Here is a 21,311-nt window from a genome sequence, read left to right as displayed (position 1 = left end):
CCGGATCGCACCATGACGCCAGGCAGAGGAGAGGCTCCTATTGTACAACAGCCTCTGCTTTTACCCACCTCTGACCAGCTCCAACAAAGGTTTCCTTGACCATATTGAAACAGTAATGAGAGGTAAAACGCCCTCCCTGGCCCTCAGCATCCGCTTCCTCAAGGCACAATTGGCTTGGTGTAATTAATGAGGTAGGAATTGTCCTTTTGCTCTCGCTGACCTCAGCTTTGCCACGGAAAGCTGGACCTGCAGGCTCCTCCTTGGACTGGCTGAAGGATACGGGAAGTTTTGTGCCAACCAAATTGCTTTGCTTTCACTTTAGAGGAGAAAAAGCTTATTTTTGGTTTACAGTTACTATTTTTATTATTTTATCTTAATGGTTTACAAAGCACAGGGAATGAATTACCACAGAATGTATGGTACATTGCCAGAACTACTGAGTATGGATTGTACTGCAGACTTGATGTTTGTATTTATATTTGAACACTTGCCTTCATTTTCCTGTAGAGGGAAAAAAAAACCAACTTGTTTACCTGTATTACTTGATCTTAAACGCTTACTTGATGGTTCACTCTGTCCTTACTGAAAAGGAATTGTTGCCTTTAATGTTATACTGTTGACCAAGAAGTGTATTATTGCAATTTGAGCATTTATTTTGTTGTTCACTATACTTTCCTTGTATCAATGTATTTATTAACATTGTATTTTATTATTGAGAAAATTCAATAAAAACTATCTAAGCAAATACACAGTAGCTTGCTTTCACCCCTGCAGCCCTTCTGTGTGTTTCTTGTAGTGCAGATACAACAAGTATTACCTTACATGTAAGACAGTATCTACTCTACCTTCATCTGTGTGCTCATGTGTAAAGTCTGGTTGTTTTTTTCTTTCCATAAGTGCATTTTAACAACCACTGTGAAGGATTAGGATGAATATCCTGGGAACAGCATGGCCAGTTACATTTTTCTCCTGTTTTGAAAAGCTGGTGGCAGGGTTGCCTGCTCAGTACAGTGCAGGGAATCCAACTTAGCCTTCGGAGTCTTGTGGCAGTGGTTGACCCAAAGTTTGTTGTTGGAGTGAGAAATCAACCAGCCATTTGAAGTGAGAGAAAGCGAGGCCTAATATTAGTTCTCAAAGTGCAACTGAGCAGGCTAGCAATCATCATTCTGTGTATCATTACCTCCAGTGACTAAGAGTTCCAGCTCTTTCCTTCTGTACATTGAGTTTCTTACTAATACTGTCAGCCAAAACTAAGAAGGAGGAACCAAGAAGGGTAGGTCAGGTTAAATTTTGGCTCTAGGGCTCTGTTTCTTTTTCTTCCCGGTGCTTTTCATCTCTGGTCTTTTGTGCCACTTTGGAAATTTACAATAAGTCAATAATGACTGAGCTTCAAAATGACCAATTTCAGTCTTCCTGTGGCATGTTTATGCTGGTGCCTTGTTCTGTTAGGATTTTGTCTTGCCTTTGTTGTGGTGGCTGATTTGTAGTTCTTAAAGAAACCCCAGAAACCTAAAATTTACCATAATTACTAAAAGCCTCTCTTGAATTCATAATGGTCTGGCTGCTTAAAAAACCCACCTCTTCCTTGAAAACTTTGTGCTTTTGGTATGATAGTATTCCTTGAAAAAAGAAATGTGAAGGAAGAGAATTTACTGGCATTCAAGAAACTCTGTTTTTTCTCCAGTATTGGTGAACTTGATTTGCATTAACTTGAGGTCAAAAAGATTACCAGGTGTGCAGGACTCTCTTGTATTAAACTGCATTACCCGCATTACTGCCTTGTGCCAGCTTAATGCAAGTGTGTATCTCCACACTGCTTAAGCATGTAGTATTTTTCTGGCCACTTTTGAACACAGAAGTATGTTCCCTTCAGTTTTGTCCAACCAGATCGATATTTCTTGAAATATATAAATCATGCCATAGTAACTTCAAAAGGAAACAACTTGTGTTTTCTTAATGAAAGGCAATTTAAACTGATGTTGTAAGTGGGAAGTAAGTACTTGAAGCAAATCAGAAAACTCAAACCAGCTTGAATTCTCAGTTTTAATGAACTTGTTAAAGCTGAAGAATGCTTTCCAAGGGTCTTGTGGCCTCTGAAATATTGCATTTTTCAGGATAAAGCTTGCGATGCCCTCAGAAAAGTTAACTTCCTACAACTTGCTTGAAAATCACAGTGCACGTTTCACCCCTTTTGCCAAAGGCATGTTTGCATATATAATCTTTCTATTTAGAGTACCTGATGAATTAGTAAGCCTTTTTGTATACAACTGAGTTTATAATTTGCTGGCACTCTTCTGTCAGAGCTTGAAAGCTCAGTCTCGCTGATGCTGCACTTACATGTGTAAAACAGTCCGTATGAACTTGCAGTTCTTTTGGTGAGAGGATGAAAAAGTTGTATTTTTTCATTGATCATCATTTAACAGGTGTAGTACTAAGTAAATTCTGGAATTGCTTAAGCTCATCATTTAACATGTGTAGTATTAAGTAAATTGTGGAATTACTTAAGCCCACATAAAAATTATTTCACTCCTCTTTCAGAATTACTGAAGCATAGCATAATAGTGCCTTTAGTATAGGTAAAGTTGATGATATTCAATTATTAGGAAAGAAATACTGCTAGAATCTGGCTTCTCAGATGTCCTTATTTATCCTGGAAAAAAAAGAAAAGATGATTCTTCAAAGAGGAAAGAAATGTATCTGGCTTCAGCTTTTCTAGCTACACATAGTGTAATGCAAATCTCTTCAGGTTGGAAGCCATGGGAAGCTTATTTAATCTGGCTTTAAATTTGTCTGTCTCTTTTTTTTTCCCCAACAGGAATCAATCCAACTACAGCTCTCAAGTTTTCCTAGCTTGCAAGAAGAAGATAAATCTAGTAAAGATGACTCCGAGAAAGAAAAAGACAAGGATAAAAATAAAGAAAAAGATAAAAACAGTGAAAAATCCAAGATCAGAATGTTATCAAAAGGTGAACTCAAAAACCAATTCCATTGCTCTAATTACTGCTTAGGGAAAGGGTTGTGTCTTTTTATAAGCATGCATGCATTTCTTTGTGTGAAAGAAAGAGTTCAGAACCTGAAAGGTGTGTGCATGGGTTTGTTTCTCATCCAAACATTGGGCTTTGGAATTGAAGAAACATTCTGCTGAATGTTCAGCTGTGGTGGTATAAACAGTTAGGTGTGTAAATATATGTGTATGGTTGCATAAGGAGTATAAGCCTCTACACTCTTTTTTTCTTCCCCATTAACAATAACACACATCTCAGTTGTGCAATGTAAGCAGTAGAGAGTAGTCCTCTCTGCTATTTCTTCTCTCTCCTGGAGAACTTCTCTTAAATGCTGTAGGGAAATCCATCCATGACCTTTAACCTGCATTGCAGCCTACTGTTTGGAGCAGATCCACGAGGAAGGGCTGAGGGATCTGGGGCTGTTGAGCCTGGAAAAAAGAAGGCTCAGGGGAGACCTTCTCGCTCTCTACAACTACCTGAAAGGAAGCTGTAGCGAGGTGGGGGTCAGTTTGTTCTCCCTAGTGACAAGCAATAGAAAAAGAGGAAATGGCCTCAGACAATTCTGTGATTCTACCATCACCTCCTGAGAGTTTTCCAGAAAAGGTCTTACATCTAAATTTGGCATTTAAAACCCCACATCTTTACATTCATCCATGGTATGAAGCGTAATTTCTCAAATACAATCATTGCCTGACTGGGTGTGGATCCGCTGCTGGTGTGAGTTGTCAGTTGGCTTCAATGGAGCTCTCACAGCTCACACCAGCCTGAGGATGTGTGTGTGCTTTTTGAGTCAGGCAGAGTGCTGTCACGCATCCCTGTTACACACCCACTCTCGGCCGTCACTGCGTTTCAGCCTCTTCATGCAAATAGATTTCCCACTGGCACGATGCCTCCTTTGCCATTTGTGCAGCGTTTATGAAGTGATGCAAAGAGACATTGATGAATAAAGCTTCTCTTTTTTTTCTTTTCTCCTTTTAAATAATTGTATTTAATACTTTAAAGGGAGAATCTAGCAGGGTCTTGAGTGGTACTGAAGGTTTCTTGTGAATGTTTTTCAAACGACCAGCAAGTTTCTCACGGTGTCTAGTTTTGGTGCCGTGTCCAGTGCAGAGGACTCGTGAACATCCACCTGATGCTTCCAAGGGTGGATGTTTCTCAGCTGAACTCCAAATAAATGCATTCTTTCAGAGCATATGCTTTGCCAGTGTGACTGGAAAGTGGGGTTTGATTTATAGCTTAATTGTAACTGTTGAAATAAATGTTTGGGGGAATGTTTGTTTTTATGTTTCAGATTGCAGTCAAGAGTATACAGACTCCACAGGCATAGACTTGCATGAGTTTCTCATTAACACATTGAAGAATAACCCCAGGTAGGTATTTTCTGCCATAGAGCTGGCACTCCTGAAATTATAGCTGGTGGTCTGCAAGTTCCCATAACTGTATGCTGTGCTTTGTTCTGGAGATGGTTATGGGAGAGAATGTAAAGGAAGCAGGCTGTTGACTGAGCAAAAAAGCTCTGAAGTGTCATCAACTTTTCTCCCATCTTGTCATCCTTTGTTTAATTTTGCCTTTCATATGGTCTTTGTCCTTACCTTCTTGCACCTAGCTCTGCATGGTGTCAACAGCAATGTGTTGTAGCCATCGGAGGTGGAGATTGGCAAATGAATATAAAGTAGCTTTCTTTTGGCAATGCTGTACACAGTTCAAATCCTGTGCACAGTCCCAAATTCTGCTCTCAGTATTCCCATAGTTTTCATTTGCAAGCAACACACTCATCATTACATTTTCCTCTAAGTGTCTGAGGAAGGTTCTGTCCCACTTTTCTATGTTGTGATTGCCAGTGTTCATTTCAGATGAATCTGTTAAATAGGTACCACATCATTCTGCAATTACAGTAGAACTAGGGATGATTTGGTGTCTAACAACTTGCATGAGCTCTCGTGTAGATGATGGAAGGTCCTTGAATCATCTTCTCTGCACAAAAAGAGAATATTCAAAAGAACTATGGAGTGGTGGATTCTGTTAAGCTTGGGGAAAAAAAATGTGTGTGTGGAAATGTGCTGGGGAAATTGTTGAATGTTTTTGGCAGAAGAGAGGGTTAAAAAGGGAACATCTGAGGCCTTCCAGTTGAAAACAGAGCATTTGGACTGAGAAATGCTGCATCATTGTTCTCTGTGTCCTCCACTGTGTGCTCTAACTAGATTAGATGTGCCCAATCTTCTCACTGCCTTGTGCAAGATACATCTCAAAAACTGCTGGAAATTTCTGTGGCTAGTAGCTCTTGTCATGAAAGACTTGGATTAACTGGAAGACTCATTTTCTATCCCAAAAGAAGTTCCAAAAGGACCAAAGCTATGCGCAGCAGTCAGTTCTTTTTATCCAACACATCGATTAGACCCTGGTGTGGCTGGAAGCACTCTCGTACTGTAGCTGATCTCAAGGAAGAGCTAAATCTGCCACGTGTGTCAGTGAAGGTGCAGCAAAGCAGGCTGCAATCTTCTCCAGATGCACCAGGGCAAAGCACGTTTCGTGTTGAATCAAGATGACTGGCAGCGCTTGCAAAGTTGCCTTGCACGTGCTTAGATATTCCTTTTCTTGTCTCCTAACTATTGGTAGTCAATGCTACAAATCCTTGCTTTTCTTTTTGACAGGGACAGAATGATACTGTTGAAAATGGAACAGGAAATTATTGATTTTATTAGTGACAACAAGTAAGTGGAGTTCCACGCTTGGGGTCTGAACTTACGTGCGCATGTGGCAATGAGAGCCGCGGGAGGGATATGCTTGTAGAGACCACGGTTCTCCTCAGCACTGTGACTGGCATGCTGCAAGATCAGGCTTTTCTGTCTTGGCACACAAAGTCCAGCAGATGTAAATGGAAACTTTTTGCTCATTGCATCATAATTGCGCTGGCTCTGCCTGCTTAGGCACAAAACATATAACGAAGGCTTTCAGTGCAGAGGGTGATCAAATACGCTGCCTCGTGGGTTTCCCTGTGTGCTGTGTTATCGTAATGTGTGGGGAAATTAAACTGAACTGGGGTGGAAGGATTCTTGCTACCCTGGGCTCTTAATAATAAGATGTTTTTGCAGCTTTTAAAGGTGAAGTCAGAATAGCTGCAGAGGAAGAGATGGCACGGGTGAGAAATAAGCATTTTCTCAGGAAGAGAAAAGAAAGTAGTATTGGCCAAATTAGGTTTTTCCAGCCTCACTCTGTGTCTGACTGACCTCCAGCAGAAAGGCAGAGAGCTGTTGCCAGTGTCTTAGCTAGTCTGTAGGATTGTTTGTGCAGTGAGCATGAAGGTTCCTGTGTGACCTGATCTAGATGGACCTGCTTTAGCAGAGGAGTTGGACTGCATGATCTCTAAAGGTCCCTTCCAACCCCTACAATTCTACCATTCTATGTATGCAGGGGACAAGATCTTCCCAGTATACAGAATACTCAGTGGATACCATGAAGCATGAGCTTTATTTATCCAAGTGTAGTGCATGGAAATGTATTTATTAAGCTAAAAAGAAATCCCTTCTCTTTTCTTTTGCCTTCTTGTAGCAAATGTTCATATGGAAACGCACAAAGGAGAAGTTTTTGGTTAGATTTCTGTCCACTGAGTTATCAAATGCATTGCTATTTTCACTTAATTGCAGCTCAGAGGGAAATGTAATTATCAGTGTGATTCATTTTCTTTCTTCTCAGTAATCACTATAAAAAGTTCCCTCAGATGTCATCCTACCAGAGGATGTTAGTGCACAGAGTGGCAGCTTACTTTGGGATGGATCACAACGTGGATCAGACTGGGAAATCTGTAATTATCAACAAGACCAGCAATACAAGAATGTAAGTAGCAACACTGTTGTGTTTTACCTTGCTCCCTTTCAAAAGAGCTGGTTTGTACCATGACTGCGTGGCGAGTGTTGGATTTCTGTTTTCATTTCTGTAGCAAGAGTGAGAGTACTGGTTGTCACTTTCTAGAGTGGGAAGGGAGGTCAGGGCTCACACTGTGAGGTCATTTAGGGCTATGAAGATGCAGAAGGAGAAATTGACCTAATTTGTCTCTTGCAAGAAACTTAACACACTATTTCAGAGTGTTACTTTCCCTGATTTCTTAGTGCCACCACTTTGCCCCTGAAGTGAGCTCCTTGCTTGACCTGATGCCATATGGCTATATCCCTAAATAACCCAAATGTATCTGGAAGATGCCTCTTCCCTTGTTGTGGCTCTTCCTGCTTCAAGGGTTGTTTTCTGCTCAGCCTCATTATTTATGATTTGGTTCCCCTCCACCACCTGCCACCATTCATTCCCTTTCCCTCCTCTTCCCTCCTCCTGGTTACACTCCATTTTCTTTTCAAATGTCATATTTTGCCCACAGAGAGCTTTTTATGGGATGTAAGTTCTTTCAAATGCATTGCAAAATTCCTGGCACGTTAAACTTGTGCTGGCATGCTTTATGCTCTGCTCCATGAACCTGTATAAAACTATCAAAAGCTCAATTTGAAGTTCCCTGGCTAATTCAGCAAAGATGCAGTCACGTGTCATTGCTTCATCAGCATCACTTGTTCTGACGAGTGCCACATGTCTGTTAACCGTCATGGAACTGTAGCCTTCCTCTCCCTCTTTACCTATCAACTGCATAATGGAGAGGAAGCAATTACAGCTAGGTAATGAAGTTTAGGTGTCTGGTACTCAAACAGGAAAGCCCCATCTGAGAATTGTGTACTTCCTGTATTCAGTTCCTAGGAGAGATAAAAAGCATTTATTTCATTTACATATCCAGCAGTTAGGTGATTTCCTTAGATGCAGTTGCAGAGAGAATCTTTTGTTCAATGTTACTAGCTTCTCCTGTACAAGGTTAGAGGCACCACATAAGTTTACAAGGTCAAAAACCTGAGCCAAACACACTGGTATGTGTCATTTCACAGAGCCCTAAAACTCTTACATGTGTGTGAAGTAAAGGCAAGGTCATGGACAATCTGTTTTGGATTCTTTTCATGGGCTGTTCTGGTGATACTCAGACATCTGTAAAACAACATGTAGTTGGTTTTAGACATCAGTGTTTTTAGAGGTGTGAACAAGGTGTGTACTAATGGATTTTCAGAATTCCAGAGAATTAGGGTAGTTGGATAAAACAAACACTCAGGCTTCTAAGGTTTAGCCTTATGGGCCTGGTAATACCTACCCTTGTGTGAGGACTACGTTTGGGTATGAATAAGAAAAGGCCGTGTATGCAGCAAATGGGTGTTCACTCCTATTCCTCTCTCTTGAGAGCTCTCCCTTTTCCCTTTGCATCTGTGTCACCTCTGAAATGCACCAGCTGCCATGGATGTCTCCCCACAGCATTGCCTTCTCCTGGTTGACTTGATAATGTGATAATGCCACATGATTGTCTGATAATGCCTTGCTTGGTTTTGTGGCCGTCCTTCTCAGAGATGGGTAGTGCTGGATGTGCCCCTGGAAATGCTTGCGCAGCGCTTCTGGAGAGGACTCTGAAGTTGTCTTCAACAGTCAGAACTTTATCTGAGTGCTCTGATGAAGCTGTGGCTTCTTGCATGGTGGGAAAGAGCAAGCAAGGCTGTTTACCAGGCGTGAACTGGCATCTTTGTGGGGGAGGTCAGTGGGGGGCAGGACGTTGCAGGGGTATAACGGATCAAATGACCCTTTCAGCTGTGGTCTTGCGAGCTTGAGGTGAGGCACAGAGCCAGACAGATGGGTTCTGACACCATTCCTGTGTAGATCTTCCAGAAATAAACACAGGGCTTTGCCCCTGGGTTGACTGGGAGTACAGCTGTTTTCTAAGCACTGCACAAAGTGCAGATTTTTTCTCTCCTGCAGTGGTTTGGTGGGAGGTAGCTGCATTATATGAAGCTCAGATTGCATCACGGTGCCTCCAGTGTGTCATTTACATTGTGTTGTCACTGCTGTAGAATGAAGCTTTGTACAAGTAGCTCTTTCTTTTCATAACTGGAGGAGGTGGCATGTTGGTGTGTGGCTTCTTTTTCACTGTCCCTGTCTCTGAAAGAAAACAGATTGTTATGATCCAGCATGAATGAGGGCGGGTGAGATTTTATTATCCATGGCAAATATTGTCTGAGTTGCACATCTGAAAGCGTCCACTGTCATTTCATGTGTTCTGCATTTCAATACTCTGAGGAGACAATTTTGTGCAGTTCAGAATTCGACACCAAATACTGGGAATGTGTTGACTTTATTAATTGCTACTTGGACAGTGTCCAGAATGCTGGAGGATCTGGAGAGTAGCTGAAAACGCTGTTCAGCGTGGTTGGTGCTCTGCTGTAAGCCTGAGCCTTGGTAGTTTTATGTGAATTTATGGAGAGGCCCTGTAGACAGAGTCTCTGAAGATTTGCATTTTGATAATAAATCATTTCTTTTTGGCATATGGTTTCCAAAGTACTTCAGCTGCATACTGTGGAGAGGGAAGAATATTTTTGCATACTCAAGAGCTCATAAATTCTGCACTGGCTGTGACTTCTCGTGTGTGTGTGTTTGTGTGTGCCCTTGTTTGGGAAGAGCATATGGCTGTGGAATTGTCATGTGGGCTTGAAAAAGCACCTCGTGGCTTATTTCTCTGGCCAAGTGAGGGTTTATGTCACAGTTCTGCTCACACTTACAGGTGAGGAGCTGCTCCCTGGCACCAGGCAGCGAGGGGCCTTCCTTCTGCTCAGCAGAGACCTCCCATGCTTAATGCCTGCAGGTGCTTGGAGTGTCAGAAGAGTTAATGGCTTTGAGATGAATGGGCTGGTGTGGAAAATCTGGTGACAACACTACCTTAGAGGTGCCACAGTACAGAGTAGGGTCTGTCAAATAGGGGACTAAGGCATGAATGGAGTGAATTCTGTGCACCTGTGCCCGTGAAGTGAGTACTTCGGGGGGAGTTAGGATGTGAGAAAGTGCTTGTGGAAGAAGTTGCAGCTGAAAGGAAGACTGCAGCTTATCTGGTCATCCATGCTGCTTTACAGAGAAGGGGAGGGAAACACATTAAGACTTGAATCTCTCTGGGACTGCAATTCTGCAGCTTTTGTGAGCTCTCAGTGGAGTCTCACAAAAATGCACTCAGACCATAATGACAGTTTGGCAGTCTGAAGTGTATTTATGGTGTGGAGCTTAATCTACTATGCCTTTGAAAAGAGAAGTTACTGGGATGTGAACAAATCCTGCTGCTTTTCAAGCTTTCTTTTTTTGTAAATTAGATTTTAGAACAGAGATGACCTCAACTACACAAATATTCATTAACCTTCATCGAGTTAAGTCTCTGTACTCTGGCTCTCGTTATAGAATAAAGAGGTTTAAAAAGAGGTTCTTTCTTCATATGGTTTTTAAAATTAAGGCTAAGTTAAAAAAAGAAGATGAAGTTTGAAAAACAAATGTCACTTTTCATGGTCTCATATCTTGCAAAGTCCTGCCTGACTAAATTGTCCAAGTTCTGAAACCTCGTTCTCAGCAGCATACATGAGAAAAGTTGATCAGAAAACGAGGGAGGATTTTTTTGCCCGTTGTTTTTGGTGTTTTTTGACTGTGAAGTCTGCTTTGTTCATTATGAAACTGCTCTTGTGTCATCATTGTAATGTGTATTTGTCTGGCATCTCTGTCTGCTTGTCATCTCACCTAAAGTTACCCAGAAATGTACGGGGAACTGAAGAGAGTGAAATACGATACAAACCGAAGTTTGGAATTGAGGTGTTATGTCAGACAGGTCATCCCAAATTGGAGCCAAAATACCCCACATATCACAGGATCTCAAGGGCTGGAAGGGACCTCAAAACATCACCTGTACATCCCTTGTCATTCCTGCCAAACAACTGGAAGTACTCGGGAGCTCTCTGCAGAACGGTTGATATTAGAACTGATAATATCAGAGTCATTCATTTATCTGTAGATAGGTGGAGAAATGAAAGGGGTGGAAGTGTATTTGGGAAATGAGGAGGCTCTTTGTTTGATTGAGAGCATCACCCATATGATGCACGTCTGTACCACAGCCCACACATGCATTCATGTGCATTTTTATATAAGCATGAGTGGCAAGGCTGATCAGAGTTGAGCAGGTGGAGTTCTTATGCTATATAATGGTTGTGTTTAGACGTTTTCATACGTTCTGAGGGCATAACTTACCTATTGGAAAGTTATACACCAATGCTCACACTTTCAGGGATGACTAATTTTTATCCAAGAGCACTGTGATCCTTGTAATCTTTGGCTCTCTTCCTACTCTGTTAATATGGAAATGTTACTATTATATTGGCCCAGTTGAAAGGTTTTCTTGGTGCCTTTGATATGGATCAAAAACTGAGGGCAATATTAAGGTGTTATGTGTGTTACTGGGGTTCCTTATAGTCTGGGTTTGAACTGTCTCAGCAGGAGGAGACATAATGTACAATGTATACTTTGAATAACCACCAGACCTTTGTAGTTCTGAGTTATTCTGTCTCCCCTGTGTAAGGGTGGTTTGAATCACAAGAGAAGCTCTCTTTAGATTTCTTGTGTGTGCACTGAGTGACCTTTCTGTAGCTAATGTCTGTGCTGGTAGAGGTGGGCTTGTGCCAGTTTTTGCAATCTTAAGATAAAGAATCTGAACTCCAGTGCAGGATCTTGTGAGTGAAATGGCAGACATGTCAGTAAAATGGCATTCACTCAACATTGCCAATTGCAATGAGGAATACTTTGTAGGCTTTTTACCCTAGGCTGAAGTGCCAAGGAAACTTCCTCGAGATGCCAAACGTCTCAGCCTTCAGAGCATGCAGAAAAGTGTGCCTTTCCCCCTGACTGAATAAAGTATTCAATGCAAAGACTTCAGTTCCTTTCAGTAGTTGTTTGCTGATGGGACATGTTCTACACACAGTTTCTAACAGCTCTTTTTCAGTTAGGTGTATGATAGTTGTTACAACTGGGTACCTCAGTAATTATATCTTCTTTAATAAAATCTCAGCCAAAGCATTTAAAGCACAGTTTTAGGGTTGTTCCCCACTCTGCCCACACCCTGTATCTGGCAAATGGTTTGCCTCTGTGTTTAAGCACCTTATGCTGTTCTTGATTATCATCTGTGTACACAGAGGAGTGATCTCATGAGAGCTGAATCGCTCTTATGAGTCACAAGATGTAGGAAAACATACGTGCACACCATGATTTCTGGTGTTATCTTTTTTCATTGGCATCTTGCATTACTTTTCTTCAAGGGGCTGTGAAGTCAGCTCCATTCCACTCTTCCACTCTTAGTTACCTCTTTCCCATCTTCACCACCAAACAGTTGCTCCTTGAGTACTAAGAAATAAGCAGAAGCTGGGGATATCCATACTTTCCCTCTGGTTTACAGTTGCTGTTGCCAGGATCTGATGTTACAAACGTTTGGAGAAATATAAGGATGCACAGTAGATGTATGCAACTACAATGGGAAAGCTTGTATACCTGAGGAAAAAACACTGTAGTTGGCTGAGACATTTTGTTCCAGTTTAAGATGAACTAATACATTATGCAACCAAGAACTGAGTAAGAACATAGATAAAACAATAACATACAATAGCTATGAGCTTATGTAGCAGCACAGTAGTGTATGTGGCATTTAAGTAACAAATTATGTTGGTTTGCATCGATTTTTATTTGTTTGGCATACAGAAATAGTCTGTTTATTTCAGCCTGGGTTTAAATTAGGAACATGACTAGAAAAAACACTTTTTAAGTACAGTAGTTATCGTATTTAGGATGGAGCGGTCACTGACTGCTGCGATGATGAGGTTTTAGCCTTTAGCTTCTCTCTCTGACCTTTCCTGCTTCAACTGGAGAGCTTGGCAGCACATCTCTGTGTGCCAAGCAGGGGAAGGCTTTCACATCCAAGAAGGAGCAGGGAACTACCCAAAAAACATTTTGGCAAAGCATTGAGAGGAATGAGACATTTCACATTGAGGTGCAGGTAGTGTCTGCTCCCAGCAGCCCGAGCTGCCTTGTGCACTGCAGTGCCTTTTTATTGCAGGAGAGACCCAGCTGACCTGGAGGACAGGTGATTGGAGAACTAATTCAGGGCCTGCATCTGTTAATAACTGGTAGGGATTTTAGTAATAGTCTACCATTGTGCTAGAGGCATTTGTTTCAGACATCAAGTTGCTACTGTACTGCTAAATGCACTATGTGAGGTTGTGCACATTCATCGTTTCACTTGATGGTGCTCATCTGGAAGAGACTGAGCTTTTTTTACTCCTCCCAAGCATCTTTTTTCTTCTTGAAAGTGTTTATTTTCTTCATTTTAATGGTGCTTGAATGAGGACAGCCTGTTTTCTGAGCAGGCATTCTCTCCTTTTAGTCACATTCCTGTTTTACATGGCAGATGCAAAAAGGAAGAAAAAGAATATTTGGTCCACTTGAGTTGAATCTGACCCTTAAATACAGGCTTCATTCTTACTTGAGTCAGTGTAAGCCATACACTGGAAGTAACTTAGTCTGTAAATGAGATGTTAGGGTTAATGAACCAGTTCTAATAGCTCCAATATTAAATTTTCATCTAATGTAATTTATCAGAACCAAATTGTTTATAATGAAGGTGGACATGTACTTTCCATCTGTCCTGTACTGCAATGAAAGATTAGGTAAGCATCAATCAGGAGACAAGGTATGGTACGTCTCTTTTTCTACTGGATTTTGTTTTTAATCCTTCCAATCATACCACATAATAGTTTCAGCTTTGATAAAACTCAGAGGTTATTGTCACCTGCTCAGTGTGGGGACATGGGAGGTTACCCAGGAAGAGTGTGGTGTGGAACAGCAAGTAGGTAATTTGGTTGAGGGAAGCTCTTCCTTGCATGAGGAATGAGCTCGTGTCTCTGCGTGCTCATCCGAGCTGTAGCAGGAAAATGTCCATTAATCAAGATGCTGTTTGGTCATTTGTTCTGCCAAATCACTGGAGGGAGATCTAGAAATCTGAAATGGCTCTTGTGCTTTCCTCAGAGGTAACTGGATGTCAGCAGTAGGGGAAATAACGCCTCTGTGTCCGGGTGTTTCAGAAATGAGGTGCTGATGTACGAGCAAGTGAATTTTAGAGGTGTGGTCCAAATTGGTTTTAGTAATTGCCTTTTACACTTCTGTCACCTGCCTCCTGTTTAATGCAGCAAATATGATCACTAGAAATGAAAAAGTATCATGAGTTTTGAGAAACCTTTTCCTTTTTAAGCCAAATCAGTTGTTTCTGCTCGTCAGTTTTTCAGGGGATGACTTCTCATCCACGAGTCTTCCCGCTGGAGACAGCAGAAAATGTTCCTGACCTGAGTAGGAATCAGCACAAGAATTTGTTATGATGTTAATTTACATCCATGGAGTGTTCCAAGAGGACTGAGGGTTTCTTCATTTAGCCTGCTGGCTTTTGGGGAACCGTCTTGCCTTCGTTGGCAGCCTTCAAATCTTGACTTTGCTTCATTTTTCTCTTCCTTGTTAATTTTTCAGCTTTGAAGATAGAAAAAAACCATGATTTTAAATAGATCCCAGCAGTTATGCAACACTGTAATTCTCAGCCACTTACAGAGCGTTCCACATCCTTAAAATCAAATATTAATGAATTCCATAATAAACTGTGCTACCACTTACGAGCCTCTACTAGCTGGAAATAAATTTGCACTGTGCGAGATGCTCAGTCTAGTCATCCTGAATATCAAGATCTAAATCTATTCCAAGAGGGCAGGAGCAGGAGAAACGGGTCCCTCAGGTATGAAGATAATCTTTGTTTGATCACAGGAGGTCAGCAGAGCATTTTGAAGCTTCTAAAACGGTCCCTGTCTGACAGAGGGTGTTGGGCTTCAGCCCCATCTCTCAGAAAGGCTGGTGTTTCAGCCTGGCCTCAGCCTGCTGACTTTTCCCATGAGTTCAGAGCTAGATTCCCGTGTTCTGGCCCCAAAATACGAGGCCAAATATTGAAACCTGCCTCTCCTGAGTCAAGCTGTTACTGTGGTTTAGCATCCATAACAGGATGACTTGCTGGAATTCAGCACTTGGAAAGCTTGTGAGGGTCACGTGTGATGATACCTCAACATCAGATGATGTTCTTTAAGTCCTGTTTGCTTTTGAAAGCCTTCAGAATCTGCTCCACACACAGAACACCTTGACGTGGAAGAGACTCGGTGTGCATCGACTCTGTTTATCCTGCAGCCTTTGGCATGGGATAGTTGAGGGGTTTATTTTCCTTCCTGTGTTACAGGGAAGGCAGCACCTTGAGTGAACTGCTTTGTAGAGGCTTGATTTTTTTCTTTTAGTGGCTTTTAACGTGCTTTTATCGTTGTAGCAGTAGTTCTCAGTGACTCATGCTATAAAAGCAGCAATCTGGTAACGAGGCATTTACCTTCAAATGCTTCAAATGCCATCGTGAGTGGTTTTAAGTAGTAAGTAGTGATAATATGACTACACTGTATTTTAACAATTATCTGTATTTAAATCCCTGTTCTGACTTCTGGAAACTGTGTTTTAGCATCCATCAGACCCTAAATACACGAAACCCCTTCAAAGGCTGTAATTCCAGGCCCCCATTCTTGGACAATGTTGTTCTGAGAGAATTTAACCAAGTATTTAAACTGCAGGGCTGGAATTACACCTCCTGTCATTAAACTGGGGCCTTTTGACAGCGATGGTATTTGTTTCCAAGCTCTGCACATTCTCAGCCTCTCAGAATATGTTCCCATTGCTCCAAAACAGTCATTTGGAGTGCAGATAAGAGAGTTTTGACTCACAAGGTAAAGCAGAGAAAGGGTAACACTTAGGTAGTTTTATTGTGGCAGTGATGCAGAGCCCTAGGAGAGCCTCCAGCATAAACCCAAGCAAAGCACAGCAGGCAGATGTAGGAGATAGTCACAAAGTGGCAAAGCAAGAACTGCCACCCGGCTGTGTCACGGCGTGCCTTCGAAATCAAGGCCAACATGATGTTGGTCTGAGCAGTTGGTTTAATTAAAGACAAGTGCAAATAACAAGAAAACAGCATTAAACCATCAGAACACCTACAGAAGTGTGCCCTAAATCTTCAGAACTTCCCTGAATGCTGTCAGCAGCAGTGCTTCTCCCCTGCTCTCATCATCCCATTGCTCCTCGATGGCTTCCTTGTGTAAGAGCATTTTTGTCAGTCTGTTGGCATTTGTTTGCCAGATGATGATCCTGCAGGCACCCAGGGGTGGTGTGTTGCCTGTCCCTAGCCCCATTACCCTGCCTATCCTTCACTTTGTGTTGCCATTTGTTCAGGAGAGGAGTATTAACACGCTGTCCCCATTGCGTGTGGTAGATGAACGTTACATTGCAAATCCATGCACGCTGCATCGATCTCTGTTTGAACTCTTTCCTGTGTCACTTGGCTGTTAACCTGTGAGGCAGGTTTTGCAGCTGACATGAGCTACAACACTTGCTAGATGGTTTTAAACCACGTCAGGTGCTATGGTGGCAAACCCATCTTTTCCACACGTGCTGAGGTTGTTGCTGCCTTCGAGAGGCATCTTGCAGCAGCCTGTGTGCTGTGGTGTTGTCAGAAGCATATGCCTCATGATGATTTATGTGCTGTATACAAGTCAGCCCTGACAATACCAGGCTGCTTGTGTGCTCTGCCAATACAGTGACTAAATCTTGAGAGCTGTAACGTCCACAGCTCACGCTTGTCTCTTTCCATTTGTCCTTTCGGTGTGCTATCTGTGTTTCCTGTTTCTTAGCAGCTTATTTCAGAGTTAATTAACTTATTTTAAATGAGTGCAGCTTCCTTTCTCCCCAGTATTTCATTTCTTATCTCTCATGCAGATTGAGGTCTATGGAAATGCATTAGTTTGCTTCTGAACGTGGCAGATGCAGAGATATGCCCCGTGACTTCTGTAGTCTGTGTATCCTCATGGCTATTACCACCCTGCAATATGTATTTTGCAATCTGTAATCTGATTAAATAGCAAATACTCTGTTAAGGTACTTAGGGCTTGGGATTTTTGGGGTGGGAGAGGCGTTCATTGCTACTTACAGTGGTTGAGTTTAAATCAGAAGCATGTAATGGGGAATACTCCTTAAAACAATATGCCTGAGGGGTGAACTCTCTTTTCTGTCATATGGAGATAAATTGAGAGGAACTCAACTGAAGTGAATGGGAGTAACTCACATTGAAATCACCATTAAGGACAGCATTTAAAAGAGTCTTGTAATGGATGTTGCTATCAAAAAACTCTTTTTTTTCCTCTGTGACACAGAAATGTTTTGCTGCTTTATCATCCCCAAAATATAGGCTTCATTGTAAGGAGTAAAAGTGTCTTTGTTGAGGCCTTGCCCGAGTAAGGAGTGAAGATGGCCTTTAAGTAACTATAAAATGAGAAAAGTGAATGATAACGTCCAACTTGGGAAAGAAAGAAAGAGCAAACACAAAAAAACCCATCTGAAAGAGGTAGTGATGGAGCCTCATTCTGCTGTAGGTTAATTACTACAGATGTGACTCACTGTCTTCACTAAATGTCAGTATGGTTGAGGTTGGAAAGGACCTCTGCAGGTCAACTGGTCCAATCTCCCCTGTGTCTTCACTGAATATCAGTGTGGTTGAGGTTGGAAAGAATCTCTGCAGGTCAGCTGTTCCAATCCCCTCTGCTGAATCAGGGCCACCTGAAGGCAGTTGCCCAGGGCCATCCCAAGGATGGAGACTTCACAATCTCACTGGGAAACCTGTGCCAGTGCTTGGTCACTTGGCAAGAAACTTGAGCCATATCTCGAAGTGACCCTTTATAGTGATCTCCCAATGTAAAACAAGGCTGAAAGAGTTGAAATGGTTATCAGCTGTGTGAGAGAGAGCACAGCCACTAGAAATGGGAAAGGAATATTGCCCTGAGATTGCACCTGATCAAAAGCTTTACAGGGAAGGAGGAAATGCACTGTGTGTTTTGTTCTGAAATACATTGTCAGAGAGATGACTGAGCTACCTGGCAGCTTCTGGAAAATGTTAAAGAAGTTGATCTGCAGCAGTGGTTTGGAAAGTTGCATTTATAGGGCACAGATGTTTTGCTTCCACCCATACCATGAAGCAATAAAAGTCTGCATGATCAAAAGGTTATGTTAAATAAAAACAAACCAACCAAACAGAAAACCAGCCCAAACCTTATTTTTTTTCAGCCTGGATGATTTCACCTCCCTGTGTGTTGGTTTGTGACCCTTCAAGGTATAATTGTGTCAGTTTTCTCAGTAGAGCCCTCACATTGCAAGATCCCATTGACTTAAAAAGGGATTGATGTATTTCTTCCATGAGCTTTTTTTTTTGAGTAGTGGAGTTTGAGGTTCTCAAGTGATCTGCTGATTCCAGACATGGGGGCTAAATGGAGTAAGTGTCATACAGGTGGGCAGCACTCTTTGTAAGCATACAGTTACACATGATTGTTAGCATGTACATGAGTGGCCAGGGTCAACAACACCAATATAGGGTTAGGTGTTGTGGATTGTTTTGTTGTGGATTGTTTTCTTTGGGTAGGTTGGGTTCTTTTTTTTTTTGCAGAAGATCCATAAATAGAGTATTCAAGTTAGTGATAAAGTCTTCAGAAGTACTCAGTGGCTCTTCAAAAAGGCTGTGGTAAATGACAGTTCTACAGCTTAAACTGAGGTGTGGTTAGGATCTGAAGATGTAAATTGGGTAATCAGTGTGGTAATAGTGGATAAGTTCTTGATTTTACATTGAGTCTGTAATAATAATTATAAACCATGCTTTGACTTGAGGAAGCTCTCAGTTCCTGCCAGTACTGAAAAAGAAGCTTGATGAATTGACTCCTTTGCAGGCATGAACACGATTTGGTGTACTGTGCAGACTCAACTACCGACTCCACTACTTTTTTCTGGGCTAAAAAAGCTCAGAAGATAAGTAAATGTGATTGTTGTTAGTTTAGGACTCACATGAGATGAACTCACAGTATTTACTGTACTGACAGCACACTGTATCTTACTCAAAATCACATATTATTTTCTTGCCTTTTTCAGTCAGTTGATTGACCTGCAAATTCAAGAAGTCACGCAGCAGATTTCCCCAAATAACCACAATGTCTCTGCTTCCTTTTAGCAAGTGCATTATGTGGTTACAGGGAACATTAAAGCTGTGTGTGGATTCCATCACAGGACCAGACCTAGGTCTTAGAGCTAACCTCTTCTCTGCCCTGATGATTACAGCATGTGGTTCCACATGTGGTTTTAAGCATTACCATCTTTCTCCTACTAATGATACATGTTTGCGGTAGATGCTTAAAAAAGAAAATGCAGGAAATGATATTGAGGAGAAAACCCCAATTGTGTGTAAATGTCACTGGACTCTGGTATTTTCTGTAACTTAGTTTACATTTCTTTCCATTATATGTCCTTTTCTCATGCTTAATGTTTGAGGGAGGCCTGCAGGTTGGTGTCCCCAAAGCTGTTTCTTGCTGTAATATCCTTTTCCTCACTTGACAGCCTTCCCTCTGGCTTTGCATCTGTATTAACTGAGCTGGTTACGCTGCTGGCAGCCTCACTGGTAACGGTGCCCCAGAGTTGCAGTGACGGTTGGGAAGGACCTTCTCGTGGGAGGGAAGAACCTTTTCATGGTGCTGGCAGTAATGCTCTGCACATTCACAGAGTCTTTCTGCCTGAGAAGGCTTCTGTTCACAACTGGAGATGAATCACCTACTGGGCTTGTAGATCAGAAACATACTGGATCATTAGCTTAGGCTCATGGCTTGATCTCATACTTCTCCTGGTTTCTTCTGACAAGTGGAAACATTTTATAAGTAGTAAACTAAGATAAAATGACATTAAAAATGAAAACGATGCTAATAATGAAGTATGAAAACCATGTTGTTAAAATAAGTTTGTAGTTGTAGGAGATCTTTTCCCAAATTGCTTTTTCAAGCTCTTTTTCCTCTCAAATTTTCAGTTCCTTTTTTTATCTTCTCATTTGAACTTCCCAGTTATTTATTACACTTGGTATATAATTTATTAGATGCTCAGCAGATAGTTTACTGCTATAAAATTTACACTGCTCGTGGTTTAGGATGTAAAACCAGAAAAAATAACATTCCTCAGCTGGTCCTGTCAGAGCAGAATAGAAGAGGGAATGAAGCTTTGTTTTTGCCTGTGCAGGCACAGTGCTCATCAATTGGAGCAGCTTACCTACCAATCCATTAATGGGGCTTTTTAACCTTTCTGTTTATGAGGAAACACCATAAATGACCCATTAGGTTAGAAAACTATGCAGAGTGACATGCTGCTCTGGGCTTTCCCAAGAGGAGGCTGGTAGGGCATCCGGAGGGACTGCTGACTTTCTTGTGTTAGTGCCAGCACTTACAGATGATGGACAAAGGTTTCTCAACTTCTCAGAATCGATGGGAATTGGACTGAAAATGTTTAGTTGCTTTGTCACAAAAATGCAAATCATGAGCAGTTGTGAGTGGGAGTCCTTCAGATTCATAAGAGCTGCTGTCTCTTTATATCTTATTTCTAACAGTTCATTACAAATGCTTCCTGCCCATCTGACAATGACTTGTAATGGACTGTAATTATGGCATGAATATATGCTGCTGTATTTTGATTAGAAATCCATTGCTAATTAGTTAAGTGCAAATCAGAATGCTACAACAACAAAACCATGGCTGGTTTAGGCATCTGGTTCAGTTTTGCATTCTGAAGTAAGATGAAGCCAAGGGGTTTATTGTGAAGGTTGTAGGGGAATTTTGTTTACAGAGTCACCAGCTTCTCTAAATTCTGCCTTTTGATTCCTTCACTGTTGGTTCATTAATGTTAGAGAAAGCTTTGTGTGTTGTTTATGTACTTCTCTAGACATGAGCGTTTCCTGCCAGTGCTGCTGTTAGCAGCTCCTTCAGGAGAGTCTAAGGTTTGCATTCCCTGATGGAAACGACTATGTCGTAGCATAGTATTGCTCTTAAAACCCAGCATGTGCAGCACAAAATCCCTGAGTGGTGGGGGTTGGAAGGGCCCTGCAGAGCTCATCCAGCCCAAGCCCCTGCTAAAGCAGGTTCCCCTTAATCAGGATGCACAGGAACATGTCCAGGTGTGTTTGGAAGCCTCCAGAGGAGACTTCACACCCTCCCTGGGCAGCTTGTGCCAGAGCTGACCACCAGAGAAGTTTCTCCTGGTGTTCCAGTGGAACTTACCGTGTTCCAGCTTGTGCCTGTTACCCCTTGTGCCGTCACTGGCCACCACAGAAGACTGACCCCGTTCTCTCAACACCTGCCTTTTAGGTATTTATAAGCATTTCTAAGATCCCCTCAGTTGGGTGACAGAAGCTCTGTTCTCAAAGCCATTGGTCACCCAGTTGACATCGGTGGGGCTTAAGACATTAAGGATTTGGATCTG

At 41.9% G+C, this 21,311-nt stretch overlaps 1 protein-coding gene across 1 annotated transcript in view; it reads left to right on the top strand.

The window, feature by feature from the left end:
• Positions 1 to 21,311, top strand: part of ARPP21 (cAMP regulated phosphoprotein 21) — a 103,360-nt gene that overhangs the window by 4,953 nt on the left and 77,096 nt on the right. Inside the window, exons 5-8 of the mRNA XM_061996391.1 lie at positions 2,816 to 2,966; positions 4,297 to 4,375; positions 5,657 to 5,716; positions 6,699 to 6,839. Of these exons, the coding sequence (XP_061852375.1) occupies positions 2,816 to 2,966; positions 4,297 to 4,375; positions 5,657 to 5,716; positions 6,699 to 6,839 (431 nt within the window). The remainder of the gene's footprint in view (positions 1 to 2,815; positions 2,967 to 4,296; positions 4,376 to 5,656; positions 5,717 to 6,698; positions 6,840 to 21,311) is intronic.

The sequence above is a fragment of the Colius striatus genome, chromosome 5 (genome assembly GCF_028858725.1).
Source record: "Colius striatus isolate bColStr4 chromosome 5, bColStr4.1.hap1, whole genome shotgun sequence".
In the NCBI taxonomy this organism is placed as follows: Eukaryota; Metazoa; Chordata; class Aves; order Coliiformes; family Coliidae; genus Colius; species Colius striatus.
Note: the sequence above shows the minus strand (reverse complement) of the source record. Positions and strands in the feature narration are given on the sequence as shown.